A 12,747-nucleotide genomic window follows, 5' to 3' on the forward strand; every position below is an offset into this window, starting at 1 on the left:
GAACATCGTCCGACGATCGAAATTCACTCTAGACGCTCGCTCAGAAAATTCAAAACTGTTGATTTAAAAATCGAGAAAAATAAAGGATTTTTGTGACATTATACAACTGTCAAATGAAGTTTGATTTCAATAAAGTACAAAAATTGCGAAAGGCTGGTCAGCAGTGATTTGTATGAGAGAAAACCAACATATGCCGCTGTGCGTAGCTTGTGCAAATGAGTTTCAATCCGGTTGGACGTGGAATCTAACTAAAGATAACTTATCTCATCTATCTTTGAGACAGAAACTTTATATCGGTCAATGAAATTGTGAAGACGACCGTAAAACTTGTGTGATGATGCTATCAACAAAGGCGGTACATAAGCCTGACGCAGAAGCCAAGCTTATTTGAAAATTTCCTGGTTCTACAAAGTAAGTTCTGTAGAAATCAAAGGCACGACAGTAACGGATCATACGCTGGTGATGTTGGTATATTGGCACTAAGAAAGGGGATTACTGGTAGTCTGTGTTCAATCATGGCTACATTTTATGCCTACCTTTGTCAATGAAAAATTGAAAAATGTTTAAATCACTCAGCATCTTTGTAAGTTTTTTTCCTTACTTCCATTTGTTCTTTTAGCTTAATGATCAACCATAAAATAATAAATTTATTTTCTAGCAACATTCAACTAACTTCTATTAAAAAATACCATATCTATATATAAATGACTGTGATAAAGCATAAAATTCGTTGGTTAATAACAATTACATTGAAATGCAGCTTTTTCGTGTGTTACCTTCTAGCATTGAACCAGCCAAATACTGGATTTTCCTGAGTTACTCTTCTATATTTACACAAGTCATTTTAGCAAAAGTGTAGAATTAGGACATATCAAAATGTTTTCATGTACAAAAGAGTAAAAGATTGTAATATAACAACGAATTCATGCAAAGATGCATGGAGAATAATCGAGTGTAACCAGATAGTGTATACTGAAGTCCACGGATGTAACGTATAAAAATGCAAATGAATTAATAAAAACAATTTAATCAAAATATGATCCATTTCATCGATAAATGTGTTATATATCTGTACATTGTGCATAGAATACTTCAACAAAAAAATCCATAAATAAACAATAATTCAACAAACTTTTCTCTACATTCATAAACATCACCTACTACCAAAATAAAGTGAAAAGCTTGTTACAAATCAATTATTTAAATGTTCAGAAACAATTATGGTTTTGCAGAACAAACCAACTCAAATCTGGAATAATGTTAAGATATCATACACGATATATACTACTCAATTACTATAACATTAAGGATTTTGATCTTCAAAACTTTTAAGTATTAAAACCAAAAACTAGCAAATACCTTTGATTTTTTGTCAGTTACACATACTTATAAAAACTATATTATTACAGCTGAAACAACATACAATACTGTAGATGTGCGATCAACTGAATCAGCAAGTCTTATTTTCCCCTAAATAACAGCAAAATTAATATTTTCCTGTAATTAACAATCAAACACTAACAACTGACTGTGACCAAAAACAAGAATTCTTGATTTATTGAAATAACTAAGTTCCATGCTAAAGAAATCACACAAGTCACATTCAATAGGTATCTAAAAAAATACCCTAGGAAACTCCATTTAAATATAAAACCTTTACAAAAAAACAATTGTCCCCTTACTAAGGCAATGATAAATGGTGATTTAATTGACAAGGCATTGCTGTGTATATCTTACAAAACAAAATTGTAAACTGCCCATGCAGTTTTATTTTATGTTATTTTTTTTTTGGCGAAGTGTTTTAACACCCTAACTTTGGTTTGTAAACAGTGTTTAACTAAAAAATTTGTAACATCTTTAAAAGTCTATGAAAACCACTCTTTCAGTTACCATCCAGCAGTCGAGTTTACAAAAAGTTGTAAAAAATTGATTTTAATTTATGACATCACTATGCTATTTTCTACTGTCAACTTCATATATACGACTTTTTACAAATACATTATTAATTAGTTATATATTTGACCCATTGGAACAAGAGGTATTATAACATGATTTTTCCTGACAGAGTCTCTATAGTTTTGCTTTTTATCCTTTGACCGTAAGGACGCTCTTCTATGGAAACGCAAGTCACCTGATTGCAATTCTGTTTCCCAATTGGCCAAATACTGATAACTTAGTGGCAAAAACTTGAAATAGCGTTCAAAAACTGTATCGAAAATTTGAATTGCGTGCCACGTATTATTTTCCTGAGAGAAATATAGAAACTTAGAAGTAAACTTTTACTATGTCAGCTATCTTTTTTTTAAAGATAGTACTTGTTTTTAAATATGAGCTATCATATGAAAAATAAGACAAACAATTTCTGTAACTAAGGAATGGTATTATCATAAAAAGATTTTATCCAAACACACTGACAAAAATGCCAGTTTTAGGCTCTAAAATAATATCCTCTTCAACAATGAAAATTTGGTATGACTGCTAAGTCAGTTGGACAAAGGATACTACATGAAAAGTAGGCAGTAATAAGCTGCACAAGGTGTTCAACTCATGTGTTTAATTTTTTCTTAACCAAAAAATTTCAAGCCTTGTCAACCATCTTGCACTCTTAGATGAATGCCTAAAAACCCTAATTGTAATGGTTGAAATGTTGCTTTTCTGGAAATTGCTGCCTGAATCTGTTTAATGATGAAAAAATTGTAAAAAAAATGGATTTTCAATGATTTTTATTGTTGTTGCTAATCCTCTATTTGATTTTTCACAAACTTATCTTTTCAGTACGAATAAGGCTTTTTTACAGATTCTAATGAAAAGAGGTATATTTACTAACACTAGTTTCTGGCCTACTATTTTGCCCAAGTTTAAAATTAGTATTGAAAATTTTCTATTTGCCTAATTTAAAGCTAAAATACTATCTGAATACTACTTTACAAAAAATACAAGCTGTTGTGTCACAATTCAGTCACAAGGAGGCCTAGGGCATAAAACTCTGCATTTTCTTTTGTCATGAGTTGTAATGGTACAGAAGGCTATTTCTGTATAAATATCAAAGAGTTCACCAAATGTGCGCTATATTTTCTACATAAATTGACTCGTGAAATTAGCTATTTTAACACAATTTGGCGAAATCTTCCGATTTTGATTTGTCTTCATCTACAATTTTAGTGTAACACATGCATTAACAGCAATGAAATAGTAATCAAGGGAACCAAGGTTATAGCGGTAATCAAAAGAATGTAATCCAGGGACAAAGACCAGACATGGAAAACATACATACACAACAAAGAACATAAAGTAACTAAAATCATACATACAAAGTAACAAAAGTAATTGAGGAACTTTGACTTCACTAAAAACTGGGCGGATGGACCAGGTGCACCAGTAGGGTACGCGTCCTCTGCTTTTCTAAAAACACCCACCGAGTTGCTCAAACAAAGAAACTTTGTTTATAATGAAAGCACTTATTCAACTAGAGAATTATGCGATTTTCAAAATTATTTGAAGCACTTCAGTTTTTGGGGCTGATTTTGATATTTTCTGAACATTCTCCTTTTGGACTTTTATTTTTTTTTTTATTGGGCAAACTTTTAAGTTAAAATCCTGGAGAAAATACCCCAAGTCCGTTTCACTAGACTTTGGCACAGGGCTTGTAACTTGAGGCACAGAATTTGTTAACAAATATTTTCTTTTTTTTAACTATAACAATCAATTTCGAAGTATTTCCTCAAAAAATAGTTCAAACATTTAAAAAAAAATTTGTGCATAGATGTGCATGTAAATAACAAACAAAAAAATAAACATAATTTCATTAATACCTTATAATTTCAAACTTACAATACTGTAAACATACTAATTTTTGCTATTTTCGTGGTGAACAGAATACAGCTAAAAATAGTAGATGCGAAATTGATTTTTAACACTATATAATGCTTATCATTTTTATGAAACTGCACAAATTGATACTCATGAATGTGTTCATTTGATAGAATCCGTGAAAATTAGCAACCGCTACAATTAATACATTTACAGTATGACTGGCCTGGGTAATCCCAATAAATTGCAAAATTAACATGTTATTGGCAACTTTATCTTTCTTCCTGGTACTACCTTAGGCTACTGTTGTGATACTAAAGAATAATTACAGTGTCCATTGGCAACCTTGGAAAAATTGAACTCACACTTCCTGTAAAATCGTAATTTCGGTTATAAGAATAGCCCGGTTATTTGCATAATTTTTACTGGCAAATAGGCTATGCAATTAAGCGGAATCTACTGTATTAACGCAGTAACATTAGAATGTGGCATCTCGCCTTATCATGCTCACGATCACAATTTTTATTTTCAAAATTGTGTTATTCTATAAAAATCCAATTCATTTCTTGTTTTATAAAATTTTCTTCACAACTGTTTTAGAGTTTGAAATTGTGTGAAACTGAAAACATGTTTTAAAGCAATTTTGAATCATTTTCTACAATTTTTTAAGGTTTTTGAAATTTTTGATTCCAGATTTCGTTTTCAAATGTTTTGGCAACTGTTAGATTATTTTATAAAATCACCACATAATAGTGAAGTACAAAAGAGGATGATTTTAATTGAAATTCTTATGTAACTTCCCAACTTTTAAATTAAGGCAAACCAAATGAAGCAATAGATAAGATACTGAAAATATTTGTCTTACTTCAAATTTCTTCCTCTTAATATATTCTTATATTTAATTTAACTACTGTAAAAGAAAACTTTTAACTGTAAACAGCAATCTGCTTGTTTTGACTGACTGGTAATTTCTATCTAAACAAATTCTCAATTAACAATGGATGATTATTGGTCATTTATAAATATAAAATTTTTAAAGTTACAATGAAAACAACTTATCTGTATTTACAATTTATTATATAGATAGCGGTGACTTATCAAACGTTCCCTGTATAATAAATTTCCATAATTAATATGTGAAATTAGTTAAAATACTTTAAAATTAAAATTATATCTAACCCATAACCTCAATACTTAAACTGATCAATATCATACATGTGATCAAAATCGACTATTTTTCTACAAAATTGCACTTTTTAAAAACAAATATTAAACAGGGACTGAAAAAAATATAAGAGTGACAACTCATCACCATAACACCCATGGGGGTCTATTGTGTCTCTGCTGCATAGGTATTGCAGTTATATTAATTGGTATGTTGATAATGGCACTTGGGAGGTGATGTTTTTCGATCGTCTTCTTTATCATGTACCTGAAATAGTGACCAATAAGAATATAAGTTCATATGACAATTACTATGATATAAATAAAAGTAACTACTGGTACATGTATATTCATTTAATCAAATTTGTCAATTTTGTTTATAAAACCTTAAAGCAATTTCAACTTATGCAATAATTAGAATATAACAATTGGATTGACACTATTGCAAAATTTGAAATTTCTTAACTTGCTTAAGAAAAAAAAACATACATGTATAAGCATCCATGATAGTACTGTTTAAAGCACAGTGGGATTTTCAAATACTGTACTTGAATATCTTAAAATTCTACAAACATGTAGCTAACTTGGTTTGTTTCATAGGTAAAGCAGATGAAGAGGAAGTAGAAAAGAAGCCATGTCCTTTGCAGCAATTCCTCTGTTCTTTTATAACTAGCAATTAGCATTCAAAATTTGGAGAAAAATTCATTAATTTGTTTTTTGGAAATTGTATGCATAGCTTTCAATGGAAACTGTGCACCCATGAAAACTTTAATGTTTCAAGCAGGTAGAAGCCTGTAATTAATTTTACAAAAAGTTGTAAGTAATGACATTATAACTGAAAATTATATTGTGATGCCAAGAAAAACTGTAAGGGGCTTGTGTGAAACAACTCATTTTCCACTCATCAATATAATATTATATTGCCACAACTAACCCGTCTTTTCCTAGAAGATATAAAGATGGTATTGTAACATCTCTCTCCGTACCATCTTGTATCATATCAATACCACCCTGGTCATTTTCTTCATCTTTATCAGTAATGATAACAGCTATAGCACCTGCTTGTTCAGCATTGTATGTCTTTGTTACAAATGAACAACCACTGAAAATAAAGAGACAAAAAGCAACTACTTAACTCATACCTGTTAACCTTTAGAACACTTCATGAGGAAGATAGCATTTATTTTGCAGGAATATATTCATTTTAACAAAACACCTCCCACAATTATCATATTTTTGCATGGATGATTCTTATTTTTTTATTGATTTTAATTGTGGGAGTCTTCCGCCCCCCCCCCCCCCTTAGTGTGGGAAGGTTAACAGGTATATTAGAAGTTATTAATCAGTTATGCATGATGAAGTATTAGTATAAGTAAGTCTATCTGACTGGCCAATCCAGTGATACTATTGGCCATTTCCAAAACTACCAAAAGAATGTCATTATTTATTTAATTTGGAAATTTGAAATATAAAATCTTTGAAGTTAAAATTATTGTAACTATGAAAATAACAAGAAAAAAAGGCCAAGTAATAAACTTGAAAAAAACAGAACTAGGAAACTTTCGCAAAAGTAAACAACAATTCAAGGCAAACAATGTCATTGGCAACATGTCATAAGTGCAATAAAATGCAGCTTGATATGACCTTGGGAGAAAGTATGAATCAAGATTGTCACATCTTCTAAATTCAAGAATTTCTGTGTATTGTACTCACATAATGAGCTAGAGTGCATGTACTTCTGACTATTGCTTAGGTGTAAAACTTTTGAAACAGGAATAAAACTGTTTTTGTACAAGTACTTCTTTATGGAAATAAACAAACATACCATTATAAGTTTTAAAAATATTGTTTTTATAGAAAACACTTTTAGTTCTATTTGCTTATTCATTACATGTAATTTCATAGAACATACTTCAATGGCTACACGTCAGGTATGATATAGAAAGTCTTGTCTCTTTTCCCTCATTCTGATAGTACAGATAGTCAAATTACACTATCAAAACAATGGGTTTTTTCATACCATGTGTCACCAACTGCCCGATTCTTACAGTGACTGACACTTAAAATCGGTGTGTGAAAAAAATATTTTGAGTGCTTTTTTCATGTTACTTTCTTGCTGACCCATTGATTGTTTTTGTTTGTTTGTTGGGGTTTAATGCCTGATCAGCAATATTTCAGCTATATTCAGGGATGAACATGAAGTGGATGATAAAATGAACATGAAATGATGATGAAATGAAAAATAGGATGGGACATAAGGATAATGTGGTCGACAAATTTTGATTGCCACTGGAAATAGGAAGAGGTGGGTCGGGTAGGGCAATTTAGCCTCCTGTGGCGGAGCCCTATGGTTCCTAGTCTGGGAGAATACCACAGCAGGGTTTTTTAACATGCCAGGAACATGGCATCTTTCCCAACACGGTGCACCACTATGGTTTGCAGTCAGGTTTTCCGTATCATACCTGACAACTCCAGCATGTAACACACCAGGGGTACCCCATTCCACCACCTGGGGCACACAACCCAGTTGCTCTGTGGGCAGAGCGACCTAGCCCCCAGCTAAGGTTCTGAGAACTATTAAGTCACCTTTTACAACAAGCTTAGCGCTGCAGCAGGCCTATTCTTTTGACACCCGGACCTGCATGGGTCTGCTGACCCATTGATGACTGAACTAAAGGTCAATGACATATAGTATCATGGTTCAAGATTAATTCTTGAATGTAATAACATTATTATATACATGCACATGTAAACCTTCATCTCATTTGTAACCTCACTTCACATACATGTACCTCCATATTCTTCAATACCTGAACTGTTTAACAAACTATTGTCAATATTAGCATCAGTCAAAACGTATTCAAAGTTATTAAAAAAATTTCCAAATGAAAATTATTATTAAAATGAATGAAAATCAGATATGAGAAACTTTTTACAAAAATAAAATAGCTCTCAGTGGTGGACCCAGAGAATCATCTAAGGGTGGGCCTTCTAGGGGGTGGGCCTTCTAGGGGGTGGGCCACAAAATTATTGATGAACACATTTTAATACATGCATTCACACACAAAAATACACTATTTTCATTTTTGCTAATTGGTAAAAGGGGGACAACCCCCACCCTTGATCCTCCTATGTCTATGTGTAGTGTGATACTAACCCTCTCTGTATAAGTGCAACAGAGCCCATGAGTAATTGTTTGTTGCTAAGCTGGCTACATCCATGGTAAGGATCCCCAGGCACTAATGCAATTCCAAAATGCTGCTTGGTCTGTCAACAAAAAAGAATCATGAATTAGATACATTGCACTAGCAGGTATTTTATAAATTTCATTTACAGAACTAGCCAACACAGCAGGTGTTTTATAACTTCAAAGAAAAATTGTAAACAACAATATTTTTTACTAAAAAGGGAGATATCCTAACTGCAAAAATCCACTGAAATGTACAGTTTTTATTTTGGACGAAATATCGTTTCTACATATAAAATTAATTAACATCGATCTTTTATCTGAAAAAAAGATGTGACCTATTTCTCTTAATCTAAGTTTTAAATCATATCCATTTAGAGTCTTGTCTGAGAAAGAAACATGTCAATGAAAATGTACCTGTCAAAAATGGTAGGTGTGGTCTACCTTATCTAACCAGAAAAGAATATTTTACATTGTATATACACAAATGAAATGATATCATAGCTTACAAAATCTCCTCCAAAATTTTTAGCAGGTCTCAATTTAAAGAGGTAGCTAACATCCTCAGGTTCAGTAACTTCCATGTACAAATGACTACCAAACTCAATCACATCCAGATTTGGGGCTGTGGCAAGTTTAGCCTGGACTCCATCTAAAATTAAAAAGGCATTTTTATAAATGATTCTACCTGATGAAGAAAATATATGAAAATGAATCAATAAATATATCAACAATAAAGAGAGCAATTTGTATATATGTGGCAGGATATCCTACCTGTGTTATAGTAGGTACATGTAGTATATTTAAATAGCCAGATAATTAACTCGGACAAAGGATACATTCTTTAGCTGAATCAGCTGGTCACCGACACTTTTTTACAGTTTATAGATGATGAATTTTCAAAATGTCTACTCATTAATTTTCTGTAGTTTTAATTATTATTCTTTCATCTTTCAATTTACCTTCATGCACCTTCCTCAAAGGTTCAAGACATTTTGAAACTTGTGGCTAGGATTTTCATCATGTTTATTGAATAAGTTCTTTTTATTTTCACTTATTCATTGTTCATTTCTTCTGTTTTTCCTCCTGGTTTTACAGATTTTAACTGGTGGCAAATTGATGCTGCCCATTTGTGTAGAAATATATTGAAAATAATGAACCATACAGGAAATGGGAGGTTTAGCGTGCTAAAAAACCCTGGTTTAACTCACCTTTCACTTTAAAATGCCTGTAACAAATCAGGACCACTGCCATGGTTTTCCAAATTTCTGGTTTTTTGCCCTGATTATTGCCATTTGTTATACAGACTTTCCTTTTTTAGACCATTCCTTTTGATAACTGCCTAGATTTTTCAAGTTCCATAATTTTGTTATTATCCTTTATGGGGGAGTGTATATTAGAGGGAGAAGTCACTTGTAATAATCTACATGTATATAGAACACTATCACTGCTATCTGGCTATTTATTAGCCAATTTTCTCAAATTTCTCTGTTGAAAATAGGACAATTTTGCTAAGGGTGTTTGTAAGAACTACTTTGTGGATTTGGTTGAGAGATGTCCCAAATTAAAGATAAAAGATTGGAGAATGGTAACATACATTTTTATTTATTCAAATTTAAAGGAATAGAAATATTTTCCATTTCAAAATAAGGGTTTTTTTTTTTTTTAAAATAAGCAAAATATTCACATTTTTAAAGGTTCATAAAAAAAATGATGTCACTGAATGTTTGTGAAAACTCTTGCATTAATTATCAAAATAAAATTAATATCAAATGAAAGAGAAAAAACCTGCTGAATGGCTAATTTTAATAAGTGTGTTTTGAATAACAATAATATGATGACTAAATGAAGGCACCTATGTCTTAAGAAAGAGATATCAAAATTTTCATTTTCAAAAACTACACCTCAGTAAGCTGTTAATCATTGTGTCTTCCAATTTGTTTAATTAATGAATTTATCACCAATTTAAGGATTAAAGAAACTTCTTAAAAATGATACAATTTTTATTACATAATAATGAGTTGGGCTACTAAATTGACAGTTAGAAGTTGACCAATTTTATTATTTTTTTCACTGTGGCAACCACTGAAAAATAATAAGTAATTATTGATTTATACAGGTAAATTTGGAATTTTTTATTATATTTTAGTGTATTGAGAACACACCCTTCCTCAGTATTTTCATCATAACTTAGTCATTATCAATTTGTCAATTTTAAAATTTATAAAACTAAAATCCTGAATAATTTCTCTTCCCCCCAAGATGCATATCTCAAATGTAAACCTTATAGGCTTTAAGAAAACCAGTATAAAGACCGGGGTGGCACAGTTACATTTTGTATTTATACACATTAGGTTCCACTATATAGATAGGTCACTGCAGATAACTTTATGACAATTTGCGGAAATAAAGCTATATTGAGACACTTAAACAAGCAAATCCAGCATTTTTTTCCTGTAAAAAGTATATGTTTTTCAAAACCTTATATTATGGAGATCCATGAAAAAAAGATAGATATTATTTTCGATTTTGTTATGAACATCTGTAGCTGTGGTAACATAATAAAATTATACATCAGTTTTCATAACAAATTTTGGTGCCTTCCCAAAATTCATTGTCAAAAAACAGGTTTTCTAAAATATCAGGCACTTAAAAACTGCCGAAAAAGTAAGTTGGCATGGTATTATTGTAAAAAAGCAAATAAAAAATGTATCTTTTTCTGCTCATTTGTTCATGATTTTAATTCTTAAAATTTTGCATTTTTGAAAAAAAGCCAGTTGGTGCAGGGAAGAGAACCCAATCCGTAGAGGGCCTGAATCTTTCCAGATAGCTTGAAGCATGCATTTTACACCACTTTACCTTCAAAAGTATTGCATCTATTTATGTACGATTGCTCTACTACCCACAATCAATATTTCCACCAAGTCTCACCTTTAATTTTGAAGTTTTACAAAATTAGACCTGGTCAGTTTTATGTACGAAACAGTGCACCTAAATCCCATTTGTATAGTGCAACCTTATATAGATTTTGTTAGGAGTGACCACTCCCTGCCCTTTATTCAATGTCTCTCACCTTGCGGTCTAAGGTTCAATTCTCAGTGGCAACGTTATAATTTTAAGGCTTGAATCATGCTTTCCTGTTACATATAGTGCCTGACATTTTAACACAGACCTACATGTTTACTTAATTACAGGTCTACGCTTTTAATAACCCACAGGGTTTGGATAGTCAGTGAGCTAGTCGTGTTCAGAGTCATTCTTGATATGAAGACTATTCAGGTGGGGTAGTATTAGATTAAACCATTTCATCCTTTGCAAGACACAGGTTATCTATGAAGGATTTTCATTATATCGTTTTCTACGGTGTACCAAAATTGTAGTACATGAAGGTAGTAGATTCAAATGGTTAACTATGTACCTAGGCTTAAGGTATTTATTATTACGTCAAGTAGGTTTGTCACCGGTCGGTCACAGAGCAGTCTAGGGTTTAATCCGGAATGGCGACAGTATAATTTTGAGAGTTGAATCAATTATGCTGACTTGGGGGGCTTATTTCTAATTTGCATGGTCAACTCCCCAGCAAATATCATGATTATCTGGACTATTAACAGGGCAAGGTCGAAGGAAGAAGAGTGCAGACCAACTTATTTTTGTATGAAACAAATACCTGAGGTTACACAATTTAAGAAAAAAATTGATCTGTTCTCAAGTTATCCACAGGTATATGCTCCCACTATCAAATATGCAGCCCCACTAGTATATAACCTATACAAGGGGGATCCCAGATATGCGGTTGCCTTGCTTCAACTCAATTTTTTTAAAAATAAATAAAAATCAACAATCACTTGACAAATGACGAAATAGAGGTATCACCAACAGGTAAAAACATAATTTTTCACCTTTCAAGGGTAACAGAGAGTTGTCTAACAAATCTGATCTCTGCACACTTTTGTAGGCCTTATCATAAGGCTCATTTCAGCAACTGAAAGTTTCTTTAAAGTTATCAGGATATTGGCTGAAAACTGTAAAATCAAACAAAATTTTTCACCTTTCAATCACAATAACTCTTAACAAGAAGTCATCTGCCAAGTTTGACCCAAAGACTTTTGTAGGTCTTATAATGAGATTATGATTTGAAAATTGATAGAATTCTGCTAAACCTAACGACTTTGGAGATAGACATCTGCAAAAAACTTCTGTCTGACCCCTGCGTTCTATTTTCATTGACAGATTTTTTGACAGATCAAAAATCCCAACAACAGTTCAATACAGAACACCCTAAGGAACATTTACACCAAGTTTATAACCATGATTATCTGGACTATTAACTGGGTAAGGTCTAAGAAAGATGAATGTAGACCAATTAATTTTTGTATGAAACAAATACTTGTGGTCACACAATTTAAGAAAAAAAATGACAACGAATACTAATGTTCATACTCACCAAAGAGAGCAACGCAAATAGTGAAAATGAAAATTATTATATGCATTAACGTCCCTAAATTCATTGATAGGTAACACTGACGTGTTGTTCATCGCGACAAAAACATCTGTTATCTCCCCTTGTCGGAGTAGACACGTAATGC

At 31.8% G+C, this 12,747-nt stretch overlaps 1 protein-coding gene across 1 annotated transcript; it reads right to left on the reverse strand.

The window, feature by feature from the left end:
- Window positions 1-1,011: 1,011 nt before the first annotated feature.
- LOC148621470 (protease-associated domain-containing protein 1-like) lies at window positions 1,012-12,740 on the reverse strand. Its single transcript, XM_088575918.1, has 5 exons — window positions 12,606-12,740; window positions 8,671-8,813; window positions 8,132-8,241; window positions 5,909-6,076; window positions 1,012-5,242 (listed from the first exon to the last, which is right to left on the reverse strand). The coding sequence occupies exons 1-5, from the start codon at window positions 12,667-12,669 to the stop codon at window positions 5,119-5,121; spliced, it is 609 nt and encodes a 202-aa protein (XP_088432044.1). The 5' UTR covers window positions 12,670-12,740; the 3' UTR covers window positions 1,012-5,118.
- Window positions 12,741-12,747: the final 7 nt, after the last annotated feature.

This window comes from Perna viridis, chromosome 3, assembly GCF_037379345.1.
Source record: "Perna viridis isolate PV_CMFRI_1.1 ecotype Kerala chromosome 3, ASM3737934v1, whole genome shotgun sequence".
NCBI classification, from domain to species: domain Eukaryota; kingdom Metazoa; phylum Mollusca; class Bivalvia; order Mytilida; family Mytilidae; genus Perna; species Perna viridis.